The following is a 20,819-nucleotide window of genomic DNA, read 5'->3' as shown; positions in this document are numbered from 1 at the left end:
GCATCTTCTTTCTTCTTCTTCTCTTTTGCATTCTCTGAATTTCTAGTAGACTCTTCTACATTCCATTCTGACCTCTGTTGGTGTCACATTTGTCTGCTTCTGTACTGGACTGTAAATTTACTTAGGACAAAGACCAGGCCTTATTATCTCTCTTCCCATTTCCCTACACATTTAACCTCACAAATAGAAACCTGCAGTATCTCTTTTTTTAATAGAACATCAGTGGTATCTTAATATTTATACTACTAAGAGCACATTTGGAAGGAGTTTTGATCCTACAGTGGGTATTAAAGAGCTGTACTCTGGAACTTTCTCCTCAAGTTGCAGGTTTTCCCATTTAGGTCAGCCATGTACTTGTGCATATTTTAAAACAGAAATACATGTTATGTATATTTTTACAGTTTTTAAATACTGCTTGTGTTGCTTCCACATAGAGTTGTTTACTTAGCCTCTTATTTTTTATTTTTATTTTTTTAGCTCTTGTTTTTAAAAAAAATTTATTTGTCCAGATTATCATCAATAAGATTGACTTTTTGTAGTTAGATGACATTTTTTCTTAAATTTTTTTCCTTCTTTCTTCTGTACTCCTCTTGTATTTCAGCCCAGAAATAAAACATCAATAAATTACAAAAAAGCATACCACTCTCGTGGAAGGGGGTCAACTTGCATTAGGAGCCCTGCATCTTATCATTTGGCAGGAACGAGTGCAATAAACATGAATGAAAACTGAAGAGTACTTTTGTGCACTTGACTCCTTTTTCTAGTCATTGGTTTTTCTCTATTTTCATGGCAAGATTTCCACATAAAGGAGAAGAGAAACGTCATGATACATTATTGTATCCACCATGTAGTCACCATGATGACTGTCATGGGTGAAAGAGGCTGACCACCATTCTAATGGGAGAGAGGAAGAGAAAGTCTGTTTAATCCAGTGCTGTGCTTAAGCTAAATTTCATGACTTTATGAGAGGCATCAATAAGTGGTAGTAGGTTGAATTAATTCATTTTAAGTGATTTCTGAAATTGTGATGTTCCAAATCTCTTTAAAGGTCATACGGTCTTATTTCAAGCGTGCTGATCCATTCTATGATGAGCAGGAAAATCACAGTCTCATTGGGGTGGCGAATGTTTTCCTCGAGTCCCTCTTCTATGACGTGAAGTTACAATATGCTGTTCCAATTGTCAACCAGAAAGGAGAGGTTCGTTTTCTCTTCATGTCTTGTGTCCCTCAGAGAAAAATTTAAGAAACAGTGGGGTGGTGACAGTATATTGTTGTGACTCTTTTTCATTAATAATGACAAGAGCTGTTTATGTGTATTATTAATACTTGTGTTTCCATCTGCTTGATGGGAATTATTCCAAAAACTTTGAGGGAAAGTAACTGGTAGAACCTAGGCTTCTAAGTTCTCAATTACCAGTAACCCAACCATTTGACTCTAAACAGAAGAAAAAACAAAATCTGGAAACATTACCTGCTTTTCTGTTGTTCCAGGTGGCAGGTCGGCTGCATGTCGAGGTGATGCGAATCAGTGGTGACATTGGGGAAAGAATTGCTGGAGGTGATGACATCTTAGACCTCTCCTGTGATAAGGAAATCCAGGAGAATAGACTTGTGTGCATGGTAAGTCCCAGTTTCATTTAGAAGTAGTGTCAGTGCAGCTGATTTTGAGGATTGTGGCTATTTAGACAATAAATACTGTGTTCTTTTTCGAACTTTGAAATGTCTGTCTCTAAATAAACCTTTTGTGTTGGTATTCCAGAAACCATATTTCATCATATATATTGATTTACCAGTTAGCTAGGTACTTCCACTGTCTTCCTCCGTGAAGCCTTGGATAAGTCACCTCTTTCTTCTGGAACATTCTGCTCCAAAGTTACATGGATTTCTGTTTATCTGAACTTCTCTCTAGAGAAGCACACTTTTTTCATGTAAGTTTCCTCCTCCTGTTGGACCTCTTGACTTCTACTGATGCTCATGATTTATCCTAGCCTTGATCCTGTTCCTAAGCTCCTACTGTAATCATTCTTCACACTGTTTTCTCTCATGTGTTTTGTTCCTCTTCATCCATGTGCCTTTGCATATGTCTCAAACCCTGCTCTTTCTGTCCTTCCCAGGTATGCCATTCGTGCATACTGTTGCACGTTATCTATTAGACGTCATACTGGAAATATAAAGATGAATGAGACAGGATTTCTTCTCTTAAGGAGCGACCTGTGTATTTTTTGTGAGTGTGTAGAGGGACACACAAGTGAACAGAAGACTCCAATATTGTGTGACCCAGGTGCTCTGAGAGAGGTAGACAAGAGATGTTTGGGGATGTTTCTGGAAACATGACTCAGAGTGAACTTGAAGGAGAGCATGTTATGTAAAACTCTTTCTCCATAGGGTGCTGTGCTTTTCTTATGGATAATTGGTAGGTAGATTTTAAGTACGTAATTACATTCCTAAACTCTTACTCAATTGGTGTAGATAGTGCTGCCTGTGTCACTCATTATGACACTGAAAAATACCCCCTCATACATTTCCAAACACACCCTAGCTAGGCCAGCGTACCATCCGTTGAGAATCACTGGAGGAACCAGTTAAATGATTTTTGAGGAAGAGGAATCCTCAAGGGTTATAGGAACAGTGTACAAGTGAGAAGAAGACCGTTCAAAGATGCAGTGAAAGAAGCCTAAACTTAATTCTAATTTCATAATCCATCCTCGGTCCAGTCCTGTATCTCAGTAAGTATTTCTAGAATTGGAGTTGATACTGAGGAGAAAGTGAGGCATTTGCTGAAAGCTATGGGGAAGCCTTAGCTGTTTAGAGATGGGCTTCTTTCCGTGGGTCTTTGCATGTATTAAGAAGGCCTCAGATGTTTAAGATGCTTCAGAATGTAGGGGGGAGAATTCTTAGTTCACTAAAAGGTTAATCTTTGATGGTGTTATTCTTGTTTTTAGAACATTTTTTCTGAAATTATACGGTTACCAAAGGTTGAGACATAGGCTCGATGACTCCATAATGGCCCATTTCAAAGGTGACAGATTAGTAAACGCAGCTATATAAAAGTTAACATCAGTACAAGGATACTGTCTCACTTGGGAAAGTCACCACTGAAAAAAAGTAGAATATCCTGGGTAACATAAACTTTTTTTGGTTTTGTTTTGTTTTGTTTTTTAAAGAAAAAACAAAGTTAAAATATCTTGACACTGTTTTAGTGGAATATAGCAAACATATACAAAAGTAGTGAGAAACCTCTACCTCAGCATCAACTCACCATCAGTCTTACTTCATTCATCTGCCTAAGCCTCTCTGTGCTGTCCCCTTGCCCTGGGTGATTTTGAAGCTATTCCAGACATGGCATTTCATCTATAGTAGTTAAGTATGTATTTCTAAAAGAAGAGTACTTAAAAAAAAACACATTATATCATAACTAAAAATGAGTACTTCCTTAATATGAGATACTCAAGTCAAGTTCCTTGATTGTCTTGTTTGCAGTGTCTCTGGCATCTATCCTAATCTTTAGGCACCGACACTTGCACTTGCTTTCTTCTTCTCTCTCATTCTCTTTCTCTCATACTGTACAGTTTATTTATTGTAGATACTGGGTTGTTGTCTTGTATTTTCTCATAATCTGGATTTGGCTGATTGGTATTATTTAATGTATTAAGATGTGTTTGCTGTACATTGGTAGTTAGATACGAAGGTATAAGGGGAATGGGTAGCAAGGACATTTTATAGGTAGTGGTATGCTCTGCCATCAGAAGACATCAGAAGACATCATCTGGTGTCCTTTGAGGGATGTTAGCAGTCATTGATGATTATACCTAGATATTTAATGAGAAGTTAGAAAAGAATGATATTATAACCCTGTCGCTCCTCATTCATTACCTAGAATTCTTTTCTAGAAAGAGTCATCCTATTTCAGCAACTATTTGCACCTTAGAGATACAATTTTGTAGAGGAAGGGCAGGGTAAATGCTCCATTTTTTTCTCCTTTTTTTTTTAAAAAAAAACCCATCATTTTCAAAATAATTGTCTCCTACTAATATACAAAAGTGACTAGTGAGATTTTATTTTGTTTTTAGTCCAAACTAAACTAAACTCGTTATAAACTCTTTGGTGTAAGTATATTTGATGTGTTTTGATCTGTGTATTTATTACCTATCTCAAAGCTCACATGATCCCATCTTTGACCTGTGGGCTCCCCTCTGGAGTCCTTTTGACACAACCCTAACTGTCATAAACTATATAGGCTAGCTTTCTTGCTTTCTGGTATGAGGAATATTCTAGTCTCATCCTAGACGTTTCCTATCCTAGCCTGGAATCAGCCATCTCTCTAAAGAACCTGGTTCCTTTCAGTGGGAAGTGGTTTTTAGAGACCGTATTCTAAGCATGTAATAGTCTTTTGTGTTGAAGAAGGAAGACAGACTGTATGATAGTAAACACAATATAGGTGGAAAAAATAAGATCAGTCTGGGACACGTAACAATAATAGGTGATAAGTAACATCAGCTTATAAAAGCAGTCTGGCTCTATTTTTCTATGATGAAAATAAGTATGCACATACTAACATGTTGATATTTTAAATTACATTAAATTAAATGAGTATGTTTAAAAACCCTAAGTAGCATGTCTTCTGACATTCCTGAGCTTTATAGTGAGCAGTGGCAAGTCAAAGTCTGTGGTATTCTGACACCTTGTGGTGATTTTGATTTGTGTATGCAGAAACTTAAAAAAACAAACAAAAACTGTATTCTGGATATCAGGATAGTCTCATTCCTGATATTCTTCATTCCTGGCAATCTTATTCCTGGTAAGTTGCCTTTAGGATATAGATCAGCATATGAAATCTTATAATTTATTTCAACCTTAAAATTGAGATTGATTTCTTAGAAAAAATACTGGCTTTCAGATGGAATTTAATCATAAGGAAGTATGTTTCCAACATCTGTCCACTCAATGCTTTGATGTGTTTTCATTCATTTTATTCCATTGATATGGTCTGTTCTCACTCCAGTATCATTAGGTAGCTATCCTGTTTCACGTAGGAGAAGTCTCAGCCTAAGAAAACTAAGGATTTAATCTGCTCAAATACAGGAACTAATATATGGCAGAGTTTTATTTAGATCTATATTCTACAGAAATCTTGTAATTTTTTTTTAAAGACTTTATTTATTTATTTATTTATTTATTTTATTTATTTATTTGACAGAGATCACAAGTAGGCAGAGAGGCAGGCAGAGAGAGAGGAAGGGAAGCAGGCTCCCCTGAGCAGAGAGCCTGATGTGGGGCTCGATCCCACGATCCTGAGATCATGACCCAATCCGAAGGCAGAGGCTTAATGCACTGAGACACCCAGGCGCCCTGAAATCTTGTAATCTTATCAAATATCATGTTGTCTCACCTTGAAGAATATAATAAAAAATTTTAAACACTTAATGAAAAAGTGATGGTTTTTATTTTTTTTTAATTTTTTTTTTAAGTGATGGTTTTTAGAATGAACAAAAAATTAATTTCCGAACACTGAATTCTCTGTTGGGTTTAGATGAATAAAATGCATTAGTCAGTCTGTTTTTTGTAGCCTGTTATGGAATTGCTGTCTAAATGTTTCAAACTGTTGTTGCCGTTGTTGGGAAAAATGAGTAAAAATAGGAGTTCTCAACCATTGCTTACCCATTATTTACCTGGTATAGAAGAAAATAGTCATCTGATTTGCCTGATAGTCTATGTTATTATTAATGCTTCCTGAAATGTTAAGACGATTGTATTTGTGATTGTATTTGCTGAACTGTCATCAACTTTGGTCACATATTCAATTTTATTTTTTGATAAATTTATTTCCTGGAGGCACAGCATATTATGCAATGTGCAGGAAGTGATCAAGTGAAGAACATAATAAATGATCAATGGTCAGTCATATGAAAGTCAGCCCATAATCAATTATAAAGTCAATTTAGTTTTGGTTCATTAATTTTAGAGTTTAGTTTCCTTCATAGTTGGGAGTTTTGAAATGTCACAACTTACCACAAAAATTGGAGCTTAAAAATCAAGCTGACACTACCTGCCAAAAGCAATATTTAGAATTTTTGACTGCTTTAAAATCCATTATGGGCATTTATTCCTGGCACATTTGGGTCTGATTAGACATGTATTTCTAATTACGTGTTGTTATCACAAAACCTTATACTCCTGCAGTCCAGGGCACATTTCCTTTGATTCATCTCCCCTAAATCTGCATGGAGAAGGCCCTCCGTAAGAATTGGTACAGAGATGGTCAGCGTTCACCATCTTTAATCCCCTTCCCTTCATCCCTTTTGATCTTCAGAGTATATCCGGATGCCTTTAAAATTTAACAAAAAATCCTCTAGTAGTATATAACTTTCTACTTAGAATCTTATTCTTTTCTAGCCTTCAGAATATCAAATAAATGGTTTTTTGCTCTTTACTGAATATTCCCTATTGGCACATATGCTGATTTCATTCTTCATTCATCATTCTTAGCAATCTTATGTTTTTGGGATATATCCATAGTTAGCCAAATTCATATCATTGATTGGTATTGATAGTTGAGAACTTCCCTTTTCTGAGTTTATTATTATTATATGATGATGATGATGATGATGATGATGATGTTATAAAAAACTAGAATTGGCCTGTAAATGTTTGAAAACATCCAAGTTTATAGTCAAGGTCATTTTACCCTCTGTCAATGTCTCACTAAATATGACAGTTGTTGTCACCATTTCCCAGATGAAGAAATACAGCCCCAGAGTGAAGGGGATTTGGTCAACAAAAACCAGTAGTGACACAGTCAAGACTGGGACCCATTATCTGACTCAAGATACTTGTACCTTTTCTGAGTTAAAAACAGAGACTTCCCTTTCCTTCAGGTTAAAATACTCCAAGCCACTGGGTTGCCACAGCATCTGTCCCACTTTGTGTTCTGCAAGTACAACTTTTGGGATCAACAGGAGCCAGTAATTGTTGCACCTGAAGTTGATACCTCTTCCTCCTCTCCTGTCAGCAAGGAGCCTCAGTGCATGGTTGTCTTTGATCATTGCAATGTAAGTTTGTTTTCCAGACTGGGCCAGCATTTGATTACTAGGTAAAAACAAAACTGTTAAGTGAGCATTATTTTGTTACTAATTTGATATCAATATATATCTTGTATCAGAGTTTCTTAGAGTGTAGTTGGAGTCAGAAACCGAAATGTCATCAATACATTATATACCTTAAATTAACACAGTGTTATATGTCAGTTATATCTCGGTAAAGCTGGGTGACAGACGCTAAAGTGTCAGTGCTTTTAACTCTTCCTCCACAGTCAAAATTTACTTTTGTGTGAATATGGATACAGCTGACCCTTGCCCAACACAGGTTGTAAATGTGTTTCCTCTTCCTTTTGGTTTTCTTTTTTTAATTTTTAATGTTTTACTTACTTTTAATTAATTAATTTTGGGGTGGGAAGGGGCAGAGGAAGAGAGAATCAAGCAGGGTCCATGCAGAGTGTGGAGCCTTATGTGGGGCTCAGACTCATGACCCTGAGATCATGACCTGAGCCAAAATCAAGGGTTGGATGCTTAACTTAACTGAGCCACCCAGGCAACCCCCGCCCCCACTTTTAGTTTTCTTAATAACATTTTCTTTTCCCGAGCTTACTTTATTGTAAGAATGTGGTATATAATATACATAACATACAAAATACGTGTTAATCAACTGTTTATGTTATTGGGAAGGCTTTCTGGTCAACAGTAGGCTATTAGTAATTACATTTTGGGGGAGTCATAAGTAATGTGTGGATTTTTGACTGCACAGGGGTTTGGTGCCTATTATTCCAACATTGTTTAAGGGTCAACTCTATATACCCTTCTCAAAGGAACCCATGTTTTGTATTAGACTACTGGAGAAATTGTCATCTAAAAAGTTTAAGAAACTGGTATTTAGAGAAAGTGAAGATAGAAAAGAGACGAGAATGAACTTTATCGAATACCTAATGCTCTGCTAAGCACTTTATGATATTCTTTCATTTGATCTTTATCACGGTTGTATTTGATAATGGTATTTTTTTGTTTCAGCAGAAGCAGCTGGTACAGAGGAATCAATTAACCCATGGCTAGTCAGACTCTTGATTGTTTTTTTTTTTCTTTTTTCTTTTTTTTTTTTTTAAAGATTTTATTTATTTATTTGACAGAGAGAAATCACAAGTAGTCGGAGAGGCAGGCAGAGAGAGAGAGAGAGGGAAGCAGCTCCCTGCTGAGCAGAGAGCCCGATGCGGGACTCGATCCCAGGACCCTGAGACCATGACCTGAGCCGAAGGCAGCGGCTTAACCCACTGAGCCACCCAGGCGCCCTGTTTTTTTTTTTTTTTCTTAACTGTACCACAATTAATCCATCTCATTGTTTTCAAGGGAGTGGTCTCTTTCTAATCTATTTAAAACATAGAAATACCTTTAGTGTGTTAAAGATTGAGAGAGAGAGTGATAGTGAAAGAGAAATATAGGTTCTCTAACTTTTTACAATCAACTGTTTTAGAGCTTAGTAATTACTGTAAAATGCTATCATATATATCTTGTAAAAATGGACAGATTGGGAGAATTTTTAAAAATTAGGTGATTTTATTTGCACTGATGATCATTATTTATTTCCTTACTCTCCTGTTATTAGAGATAAAATTAACTTCCTAAAAGTTAGGAAAAATTGTTACCCTAACGCATTGCTACCATACTGCATCTAATAACTTTTATATCAAGACATTGTAGATCATTGTTGAAATTCTTAATATAATTATTAGTACTTTAAAAATAGCTTCCTAAATTTTGCTAAGAAAACAGAATATAATGCTGGTCCTTCAAAATAGATTTTCAAGGTGAAAAATATTTTTAAAAAATCAGATTTATAATTATGTTTGAAGTCAAGAACGTCAGACCATCTGAGCATTCATTATGCACATTAGATGACAGTTCTGTTCTATAATAAAACATTTTTTTTCATTTCTTTTCTCCATGAAGTGGGTGTATGGCAGTGGATATAAGTGATCATAAGGTTACCAGAAAGTACTTCCTCCTCTGTAATTATTTTCTTTCAGGAGTTTTCTGTTAACATTACTGAAGACTTCATTGAACATCTTTCAGAAGGGGCATTGGCAATTGAAGTATATGGCCATAAGATGAATGATCCTCGGAAAAACCCAGCCCTGTGGGATTTGGGAATTATCCAAGCAAAAACACGCAGTCTTCGAGACAGGTGAATTTTGGGTATCCTTCTGATTCCGTTTATAATTTTGAAGACTTGCTAGAGATTAATACTGCCATTTATAAAGATAGCTTTTTCCTGAGCATTACCAGTATTCCAGGGATAGATGCTATTGTTTCCAGGGTATTTATAGCACATTTAAACTTCCTTACAGGAGTGAACTTTGAAGAGTGACGGAAGAGATAATAAATGTGGAGTTAGTTAAGAATAAAGAGTGAATGAATTTTTTTTTTTTTTTAAAGATTTTATTTATTTATTTGTCATAGAGAGAGAAGCGAGAGCGAGCACAGGCAGACAGAGTGGCAGGCAGAGGCAGAGGGAGAAGCAGGCTCCGCGCCAAGCAAGGAGCCCGATGTGGGACTCGATCCCAGGACGCTGGGATCATGACCCGAGCCGAAGGCAGCTGCTTAACCAACTGAGCCACCCAGGCGTCCCAAGAGTGAATGAATTTTTGGAGAATAGTTGCTTATTCTGAATTACTTCTAGTTAATCAACTGTAGGAAGAATGGATCAAGATATACTCTAGAATTCAGGTTTTACTTATGTTGTCTTTAGTGCAGTGTTCTTTTGAAATGCCATCAGTCATGGAAAGGGGCAGGTATTTGTACCAGGATTTTTAAAAGAATGTTAAAATCTAATGGCTGAAAGGGGGTATTCGTGCTTTCCATCTTATCATAAAAGAGATCCAGATTTTCTTTTTTTTTTCTTGTTTTGGGTTTAGAATGTTTCAGCAAATCCTTAACTAGAATTGAAGTTTTTTTCCTTGATTCTGTTATTAATCTGAGCAAAGATTCTTTTCAAGTTACTAAATTGAGCATATATATCACTACCTTTATCTATGTGAAGATAATCATTGTACTTTCTTCTGGACCTCTGATTACCATATTTAGATTTTTGAGTAACCACTTTGAAATAGATTTGTAATTATCATACCTTTTTGAACAAACTGAAGGAACCATTTCTAGTTCTGATGTTAAATTTGTTTAATTTTGGTTTAATTATATTTGCTAGTATATATTTGTATATTACTCATTGAACTACAGGTTATTCTACTGAATTATTCTGTTTGGAGGTCATTATCATTGTTAGTTTCCATGTGAAGGATCATAAGCTGCCTGTATTGAAATAGAAATGTGTGATTTTCCAAGAACTTTAACTATTTCCTAGGTGGAGTGAAGTTACCAGAAAAGTGGAGTTCTGGGTCCAAATCTTGGAACAGAATGAGAATGGCGAATACTGCCCTGTAGAAGTAATTTCTGCAAAGGATGTGCCAACAGGAGGAATCTTTCAACTCCGGCAGGTAACAAAATTGTTCAAGTTATCATTCTGAATGATAATACTAAATTCTTTGGCACTGTAAAGCTTAATACTGGATTCCTGTTTGCAGAAATATCTGATTGGTGATAATGAAATCTAGACTCTCCAAGTCCATCCTTTTATTAAAATTGTCTCCTATTACATATCTATTTCCTTTCATTTAAAAAAATATGCTAATTAAAGGGGCACCTGGGTGCGTAGCTCAGTGGATTGAACCTCTGCCTTCTGCTCAGGTCATGATCTCAGGTCTTGGGATCAAGCCCCGCATTGGGCTCTCTGCTCAGCAGAGAGCCTGCTTCCCCCTCTCTCTCTGCCTGCCTCTCTGCCTACTTGTGATCTCTGTCAAATAAATAAATAAAATCTTTTTAAAAAAAATTGTTAATTGTAATATTTTAAAACCAGCTTCTCAACTTTGAATAAGCAAAAAGATAAACTTTAAATAATGACTTAGAATTGAATTGCAGGAGACAATAGAAACGTATGATGCATTGTTACATTAGAATATTTCTGAATACAAGGAGTAGCAGTGTGACATGGCAGAAAGAACGAGCACTTCACAGGCTAGTAACGTGCTAGGGTTCAGTTCTGGTCTCCCACCGCGTAGCCCTAAATCTGTGAGCAAGTTCCATAACCTCTCAGAACCTTCTCTTAGGTATAAAGTAGAAGTGTGATAATAATACCTACTTTGTAGAACTAGTATGAGATTTAGAGATACTGTATGTGAAGCACAGTACTTGGTACTTGGAAGGTGAAAGGGTTCTTTTCCTCCCACACCAGCCATTTGTCTGATTCTCTGCAGGTGCCAATGGGGTGTCCCACAATGCAGTTCGGTTTTGTGTCAGACGCCACAGGTGTGAGGCTCAGACTTAAGCACAAGATTGCCCTCACTGCAGATGCCAGTTGCAAGTATCTGGTCCTCAGTTCTATTCAACGTGGCTACAAAGTCAGGGGTTTGCCCAGCTCTCCTCCCCTTTACTTACTGTTTCTAGTCTTTTTAAATAAAGGATACTACTCAGGAATAGCCCAATGGAAGAGATGCTTGGGACAAAGTCTGGGAAGAGGTATAAGGAGCGTTCATGTCCTCTCAGGGTGTGCCACCCTCCCACCATCTTGATTTGTCCCCAGCCAGGAAGCTCACTGAACCTCATTGTTTGTAGGCTTTTATGGATGTTCATTATGCAGGCATAAAGCTTGGCCATGGGTGATTAGCTTGATCTCCATACCTTCTCTGCTCTGCACAGAGGTTTTTGGGGGAGGGGGCTGACAGTTACAAACTTCCAGTGAAGGCTTGTTTTTTTTTTTTTTGTTTGTTTGTTTTTTGCTACCAGCCCCCTTCCTAAAGCTACCTGGGGGCCTACCAAGAACTGCCAGATTTAAAGTTGCATCATTAAAAGATACACTTATAATCATTATCGCTCAGGAAGTTCTGAGAGATTCAGGAGCTCTCTGCCAGGACCTGAGGACAAAGACCAAATATCTTTCTGTGATACTGCAGGAGGTATTAAATAAATGCAGCTAAGTAGATATGAATGCCTGCCAGGAATCAGTGTAGCAGAGAAATAGGTAGGAATTGTCACTTACCCCCAAGTGGATTATAATCTGTAAAGCGTTTCTGCTTCCAGCTAAAGAGAAAATATCTTAGTAGAATTTACATGGGAGATTTGGAAATACTCTTTTTTTTTTTTTAGAGATTTTATTTATTTATTTGACAGAGAGAGATCACAAGTAGGCAGGCAGGCAGAGAGAGCGAGAGAGAGCGAGAGAGAGAGAAAAGCAGGCTCCCTGCTGAGCAGAGAGCCCGATGTGGGACTGCATCTCAGGACCCTGAGATCATGACCTGAGCTGAAGGCAGTGGCTTAACCCACTGAGCCACCCAGGTGCCCAGAAGTACTCTTTTTTACTGTACATTACATCAATTCAAAATTTAGTAGAATATTATATACCATGGTAATTTCTATACTTTAGAACAATGGGAAGATATTAGAATAGTCTTGAAAATGAATGTTGAAATCATTCAAAGCAGAATATGAGAAAAGGTTAAAGGAAAAAGAAAGTTTACTTAAATGTTTAAGTTCTGAATGTTTCAGAAGGGGAAAGCTGATCAGCATTTGTTCTCTGACCCCAGCAAGTGGGTTTTAGCAAATTCATTCATGTATGGGCAAAGAACTGAAAGGAAAAGGAAATTAGTTTAAACTATAGCATCAGATATATACATAAAATGGGATTCTTAAGGGTGTGAAGAACATCTTTTTCTGAACATCTGTTAAAGCTATATATATTTCTTTTTTGGATGCCTCAGAAATTTGTTCCCTGGAAGGCAAGACCAGATAATTCTCTATGGTTTAGTATAAATAGAATATATAAGTATTTGTCCTATTTCTGACAACCTTTACTAAAAGTGTTCAAAGATGACTTGAGTTCATCAGGAAAGGTTCTTTTTTTTGAAGGGTGTTGGTCTTGACGTGGATGCTGAATCAGTAGTGCAAAGGCTTTTTTTCATACATAAACAGCAAGAATAAAGACACAATGGTTGGAATTAGGTAAATTTGGGGAGAAAGTAACATGTAGGAAGACCTGGAAAGCAGTAAAAGAGGAGGTTATAGAAGCACGTGTGGCTTGTTGATAGAAGGACTTGGATGGTAGGCTCATTTGAATTAAAATATTTCAAAACTAGAACCTACTGTTCTTGAACAGTAAAACAGCAGAGGAGAACTTACTATGTACGCCATATGAAATTGCCTGTTTTGTAGTTTAAAAATGCTCAAATATTAGCAGTTACAGGAAGTTCAACCTGTGAGTTTAAGTATACTGTTTAAAAGCTTTTCTGTGGGACAGTAGCTGTTCTGGATCTTTCCCTCCTTTTTCTTTCTGTGCCAACCTTGAGCCCTCCCCCTATAGTGCCTCAGACTCACCCTCCCAGTGTGGCCCCACACACAGAGTAGGTTACTTTTTGTTTCAAACAAAGTAAACAAACAAAACTGTAGCTAATTTAAATGACTGAACTATTTTAAATTAAAATGTTTTCTGAGGTACTCTTTCCACAAGATACCGGACACATAATCCTTGGAAAATACTAAATCAAAAACATCTGTAACCCATCTCTTCAAATCTAGTCTTCTGATTAATCATTGCCTAAATTGATTTCCCTGATAACATGAAGCTCTTGGGAATTAAAATCTGATGGAAGAGGGGAAGAGTAACTGATTTAAAGTTATACATGCAGATTCCATTGTTCAAATTCTGTTTTAAATCCCTGAAATTCATAAACTGACTTTGAGGTCAGTATTTTGGGAATATGGAGGATCTTCTTGTAAAATACTACTTCATTATAAACATAGAGGGTCACATTGTGTTTATTATGAAAGTTTATGTAAGACGGAACAGCTTCTCTCTGCTCAATTTTTTGTTTTGCAGCCCGGTTTTAAATTATTTGGGATTAGAGTGGTGAATCCAGGGTAGTGGTCATCATTTTTATTTCTGACAGCTTATTTTTAAAAGTAGATCATACTATATTATTCTATATTATTGGGTTTGGTAATCTCTCTCTCTCTCTCTTTTTTTTTTTTTTTTTTTTTTAGGGTCTGGTTAACATTGTTTACCATATGCTTTTTTTTTTTTTTTAAGAGAGGAAAAGAGAGAATCTTAAAGCAGGCTCCCTAGCCAGTTTTGAGCCCCATGCAGGACTTTGTCTCATGACTCAGAGATCATGAAATCAAGAATTGGACGCTTAACCAACTGAGCCACCCAGATGCCCCAACCATACTTTTTAACTTAATATATCACATATGTTTTCTTCCAGCAATATTTTAATGACTAATATTTTATTATATACACACAGTTTGAATAGTTTTAATATTATATATTTATTTGCGTCTGGTTTTTTGTTATTTGTAACATATATTGCTTTAGGATTCCTTATACAATACATGATTATTTACTGAGAACAGATTCCTAGAAAGTTGAATTGCTGGTCAAGGGATCCTTATATTTTTAAGGCAGATTGCCTTGCAGAAAGCTTTACCAGTTTATATTCCCAGCAACAGTGTATATAATCGCCTGATTTATAAACTATGGGCACTATCAGAAATTACCTTTTTAAAAGATAATTGCTAGTTTAGTAAGTGAAAATAAAGATGTATTGTATTTATAAGTGAGTTTAACAGTTTTTATTGTCCTTTTCTTTTTTGCATTTTCTTTGTTAGAATGTTTTCTCTTAATGTTTCTTTTTATTGAAAAAGTATGCAAGCCATAAATATTCCATGTCTTTCTATTTGTTGAAAAGGTAAATTATTTTTCCTGATTACTTTTTCAATTGGTAGTTTACTGCTTAGTTTTTAATATATGGTGAAACAGTGTCTTCAGAGTTAAATGCTTTCTCAACATCAGCCTGTAGGGGTCTCTCTAAACCAAATTTTTAGAAATTAAACTGATGTTTAAGCAAAATATCTGTGTTACAGGGACAGTCCCGGCGAGTCCAAGTGGAAGTGAAGTCTGTGCAGGAATCTGGGACTTTACCATTGATGGAAGAATGTATATTGTCTGTTGGCATTGGATGTGTAAAAGTTAGAACACTGAGATCCCCCAAGACTCATGAGACCTTTCATGTAAGTTTCTGTGCCAGTTATGTTCTTGCTGAAAGACCTAACAAGATAAGAGTGTCTTTTGGAACCTGCCAGAAAACTGCCTTCTATGAACAATTCTTTCAGTTTTTTCTTTTGTTTTTCTTTTATTTCTTTTTTTTTTTTTTTTTTTACTATATTGCATTAGCATGGAATCGCTGCACTTGCACCAGACTGTTGGTTTTGCCCTGGTAAATGGCAGACTGAGGGTTAAGACATTGAAGTCTCTAGAAATTCCTCAGTTGTCTACTAGTGATTAACTTCCTCTATCACCCACCCCCTCTGCAGAAACCCCCTGCTGGCTTGTAAAGACTGTTTGCCAGCAGGTGTTTGATTTCTCCTGGGGAGTGGGACTATAAACCCAGCAGGGAAAGTATTGTACTGGTTCCTGAAAAGGTCAAAGGAGTGTTCTTCACTTTCCTGTGAGAATCTTAAGGTTTGACTCCAACTTCCTGAAAACTATAAAAAACCGAGAGTAGGGTGAGCATAGGTGGGAAATAAAATAGTATATTCACTAAATTAGAAAATATAAAGTATGGGAAAAGATTCTGGTTGTTGAGCATAGCCTGACTCCTGGAAACATGATTGTTTTAGTTTACATTTTTTTCTTTTAGGAGGAAGAGGAGGACATGGACAGCTACCAGGTAAGGAAGTACCTGTTGGCCTCATCAAATGTGCTTGATTCCTGTGTTGAATCACGCATTCCTGAGCCTTGTCATACTGTTATTTAATAGCTACACAGTTAATTTTGAATCAAATACTGCTTTTTCTCAAATTAAAACAAGTTTCGTAGACTTCAGTGTAGGAAATCATTTGGACAGTTACCCTTTTCCAAACCTGGAGCTCTGCATCTAAGTTTCCTACAGATCCATTTCTCCAGATCCTTATTCTTGCACTCTTTCTCTCCTTGAGTGGAGTCACCCACACTTTCCCCTGTAAGAGCTATCTCATAATGAGCCTCAGTTATACAACACTGGTTAGGTATTTTCCATCTTCTAAACCAGGTCTTCCTTTCCCACTTCGAAGAGTCACACAGGTTTGGTTTTGCCCGCCACCCCTCTTCCTTATCTCCTGCAAGATTTTGTTTATGTCTGTCAAGTTCTATCTTGTTAGTCTTGCTAGTCATTGTTTAGGACTGTCAGAGCTCTTTGGATCCTGATTATGTCATCCAGTGTAGTCACTCTCCTGGTTTTGCATCATTATAATTTGATAAAAATGTCTGCCTTCCTATAAGTGACTGATAAAAATATTGGATCAGATAGGGTTAAATACAGAGTCCTATGGCACAACAATAGAGACTTCTTTTAAGCTGACATTATTCCATTAATCATTGTTCTTTGGATGTGATATTTTAGTCATTTATGATTTCATTCAAGTAGATTCATTGCACATTTCTCCATCTTGTCTACAAGAACGTCATGAGCTATTTGGTTAAGTGCTTTAGTGAAATCCAGATACACACTGTATCCTCAGCATTCCACTGATCTACCCAGTCTTGTTAACTTTATTATGAAAGGAAATGAGGCAAGATTGGTATACAGTCGGGTGTTGACTGGTAGAGTTCTTAGTCTGGTGATAACGCCCCCTCTCTGCTCCAAATATCCCCCCACAAGAAACAAGGGAGAGAAGCATTTACATGCTGTTTGTAGAGACTAGTGAAACATGTTGAAGGCTGAAACAAGGTAAGAAGTTTGAGGAATTCTTATGATGGTTCCCACAGATATAGAATTGAAGATCATTGAGTAGTATTTGTGATTTTTTTTTTTTAGGTTTAATTTTTTTTTTTTTTTTTTTGGTGATATCTACATTCTGTGCAGGGCTCAAACTCATGACCCCGAGGTCAAAAGTCATATGCTTTCCTGATAGCCAGCCAGGTGCCCAAGTATTTCTGATATTTATCTAGCAGAGGGACATTGTAGATCTTAGTTACTTGGAGTTCTGCCTCTTGAACCGATAGAAATAAAACTGGTTCTAGATATCAGAGAATGCCCTTTCAGAAGCTGTCTTTTTCCAGTAACAGCAGTGCTTTGATTTTTGGAGTTTCCTGTTCTGAATAATGATTAGAGTCAACTAGTAGTGGTAATAAACAGATTGATATATAGTACTTCACATTTTTAAAGCCTTAGAGTAAGGTAGATGGAAGCATTGGTTTCAAATATCTTGTCTTGACATTATATCTGCCATAATTTCCCCTGCTTTCTTCCAGGATCGGGATTTAGAGAGACTACGTAGAAAATGGCTAAATGCATTAACAAAACGTCAGGAATACTTAGATCAACAACTGCAGAAGCTTGTCAGTAAACATGGTAAGAAAAGCAAGTTGAATATATCCTCCCCCCACACACCAAATCTGTGCACAATTAATTTCATTTGCAGCCATATAAATTAGAAGTAGATGGACACATCAGTAATGCGTATAGGAATGTTACTTATTAGTGTCATATCCTTTCAGAACAACATTTATTTAACTGTAATGATGTCTTTCTGTAAGTTTCCCCCCATCCCCAACAAAGAGAAAATAAAATATGTAAACATTGTCCTTCAAAAATAAATTAAGGAGGATGCTAACGTTCTTGATTTCTTATCCAAAAGCACCTGAATGCTCTAATTCTGGAAGAAATTATTATTTTTTTTAAGGATTTTATTTATTTATTTGACAGACAGAGATCACAAGTAGGCAGAGAGGCAGGCAGAGAGAGAGAGGAGGAAGCAGGCTCCCTGCCGAGCAGAGAGCCTGATGTGGGACTCGATCCCGGGACCCCAAGATCATGACCTGAGCCGAAGGCAGCGGCTTAACCCACTGAGCCACCCAGGCGCCCCTAATTCTGGAAGAAATTATTCATGTGCTGGCCCATGGTGGCCTTCCATGAGCCAAAGATGGCCTTTCTGTAAGAGTACACCAGCTCTTTAGCTTATAGTTCATTTCTTTTTTTTTTTTTCCCAATTTATTTATTTTCAGAAAAACAGTATTCATTATTTTTTCACCACACCCAGTGCTCCATGCAAGCCGTGCCCTCTATAATACCCATCATCTGGTACCCCAACCTCCCACCCCCCCGCCACTTCAAACCCCTCAGACTGTTTTTCAGAGTCCATAGTCTCTCATGGTTCACCTCCCCTTCCAATTTACCCAAATTCCCTACTCCTCTCTAACGCCCCTTGTCCTCCATGCTATTTGTTATGCTCCACAAATAAGTGAAACCATATGATAATTGACTCTCTCTGCTTGACTTATTTCACTCAGCATAATCTCTTCCAGTCCCGTCCATGTTGCTACAAAAGTTGGGTATTCATCCTTTCTGATGGAGGCATAATACTCCATAGTGTATATGGACCACATCTTCCTTATCCATTCATCCGTTGAAGGGCATCTTGGTTCTTTCCATAGTTTGGCGACTGTGGCCATTGCTGCTATAAACATTGGGGTACAGATGGCCCTTCTTTTCATGACATCTGTATCTTTGGGGTAAATACCCAGGAGTGCAATTGCAGGGTCATAGGGAAGCTCTATTTTTAATTTCTTGAGGAATCTCCACACTGTTCTCCAAAGAGGCTGCACCAACTTGCATTCCCACCAACAGTTCATTTCTTACTGTGATTTTTTTTTATTACTAATTAGGGAAGTAGTAAGTTTTCAGTGAACCCTCATCAACCAGTACCTGAATACGGTCAAATCCTATTGATATGCAGGATGAAAGTGTAAATCAAGTGAGAAGTCTGTATTTGATCTTCATTCTTGATGTTCTAGATAAAACAGAGGATGATGCTGACCGTGAAGCCCAACTTCTAGAGATGAGGCTGACTCTGACTGAGGAGCGAAATGCAGTCATGGTCCCCTCTGCTGGCAGTGGCATTCCAGGGGCCCCAGCAGAATGGTATGAACGCTGCCACATGTCTTGAGACATTTCAGATGCTCACTGAGCCGCCCACTCTCCATATCAGTTTTGCCTCTGTTTCAACTAATGGAAGACTCAGCATAGGGAGAAAAGTTTGAATTAGAGGAAGTGTTAAATTATTTTCATGAGTTGGAGTAACTATGGCTTAAAACTGTTTTATTAAATAATATTGTTATTGGCCCAAGTAATTAAGAATTCTGAGAATCTAAATCAATATTTAATACCACTGCACTTAGCATTAAAAAAGAAAAGTTAATATGTTAATTACTTGGGTCATTCCCTTAAAAGACCATTTGGTCATAATAAAATTGCATCTCCAGGAGTTTTTGGTTTTGTGCTGGCTTAAACTGTACTGTCAGCAAATGTTCTGTGCCACTTTATAGAAATTAAAAATAGTAAATTAAGCCATATGGGGCCCTTAAGTATATAGTTTTTTAAGAAAGTAACTTTAAACAAGGAAGCTTCAATTACAAACAGGTAGCTGTATCTTATAAGACTGAATTCTAGGATCAGAACGTATGATAATTATACACAAGAGCACCAGTGAAAAGAAGCAGCATTTACAGGTAAGTCTTTAGAGCATCTCTGATTTGAAATTATGACAAAAACACGATACCCACAGTTATTATTGGCTTGACCTGTAATACTTCTCAGTGTGGATTAATGCTGTGTCTCGAAGTACATTCTGCTGAGAAAGTCGGCTTTATTTGAGGTGCTATTTGTTTATTATGTTTTAGGACCCCAGTTCCTGGGATGGAAACACACATTCCTGTTATATTCCTTGACTTAAATGGTAAGTTAGTGATGCTTTCTGAAGGCTTACCTCAGACAAATTAGTGTCTGAGTAACACTTAGATTCTAACAAAGTCTGCAGTTAGGCAATTCAGTAAGAATAAGGTTAGGGTCTATGTTACGTATGCAGAGGGACACTGACACTTGACCAAGAATGAATTATCTGTAAGAGTAATATTTCTGTAGCGGAGGTAGGTATGTTTCATCCCAGGGCGTTTGCACATTTCACTGGGTAATCTGTAATGGCTGTGTGTGTGCTTTGTTCTTCTCTTCATGTGAGGTAGCAGTAGCAGCTGTTTCCCTACACTTCAGTGTTGTCTTCTTTATTCTTAGGAAAAGACTTCCTCTGGAAAGGACTAATAACTAGTGATGCTTATGTAGGATGCTTTCTTTTATCTGGTGTTTTCTTAACCTTAGCTAATAAATTTCTCACTTTTTCTGTGAGTTCATTTTTTTTTTTTGTTTGTTTGTTTTAAAGATTACTTATCTATTTATTTGGCAGAGAGAGGGGGAAGCAGACTCCCTACTGAGTAGAGAGCCCAATGCTGGGCTTGGTCCCAGGGCCCTGGGGTCATGACCTGAGCCGAAGGCAGAGGCTTAACCCACTGAGCCACCCAGGTGCCCCTCTGAATTCTTATGCCCTCATTCCTGCATTGCTTATTTATGAGAAACTGTCCAATTTTTCTGACTTTTTTCTCCTTCATATAAAATATTTTAGATGTGGCTACATTTTACATTTATTCTGTCCAAGGAAGGAAAATAAAAATGAAAAGGTAGATTAAAGAGCTAAGGATAAGGTAAAAGTCAGCAGTTAAATTCCTAAAACATCTCAGAGAAACTGTGTATTATAATGAACTGTCCTAGATAGGCAAGCTTGGATGTCCTCAGTGGTTTGTTTCCACCCAGCTGAAAGTGAGTTATAATAACTAAGGTATTTAGCATCTTGTACTACTTGGTT

At 37.0% G+C, this 20,819-nt stretch overlaps 1 protein-coding gene across 1 annotated transcript in view; it reads left to right on the top strand.

The window, feature by feature from the left end:
* KIF13B (kinesin family member 13B) overlaps window positions 1-20,819 on the top strand; it is a 199,515-nt gene that overhangs the window by 119,824 nt on the left and 58,872 nt on the right. Inside the window, exons 20-29 of the mRNA XM_044225037.1 lie at window positions 1,049-1,198; window positions 1,492-1,620; window positions 6,876-7,049; window positions 9,071-9,228; window positions 10,405-10,537; window positions 15,012-15,158; window positions 15,788-15,817; window positions 17,380-17,479; window positions 18,922-19,048; window positions 19,807-19,862. Of these exons, the coding sequence (XP_044080972.1) occupies window positions 1,049-1,198; window positions 1,492-1,620; window positions 6,876-7,049; window positions 9,071-9,228; window positions 10,405-10,537; window positions 15,012-15,158; window positions 15,788-15,817; window positions 17,380-17,479; window positions 18,922-19,048; window positions 19,807-19,862 (1,204 nt within the window). The remainder of the gene's footprint in view (window positions 1-1,048; window positions 1,199-1,491; window positions 1,621-6,875; window positions 7,050-9,070; window positions 9,229-10,404; window positions 10,538-15,011; window positions 15,159-15,787; window positions 15,818-17,379; window positions 17,480-18,921; window positions 19,049-19,806; window positions 19,863-20,819) is intronic.

Source organism: Neovison vison, chromosome 11 (genome assembly GCF_020171115.1).
Source record: "Neovison vison isolate M4711 chromosome 11, ASM_NN_V1, whole genome shotgun sequence".
NCBI classification, from domain to species: Eukaryota; Metazoa; Chordata; class Mammalia; order Carnivora; family Mustelidae; genus Neogale; species Neogale vison.
The sequence above is the reverse complement of the archived record's forward strand: the minus strand, read 5'-3'. Positions and strand labels throughout refer to the sequence as shown.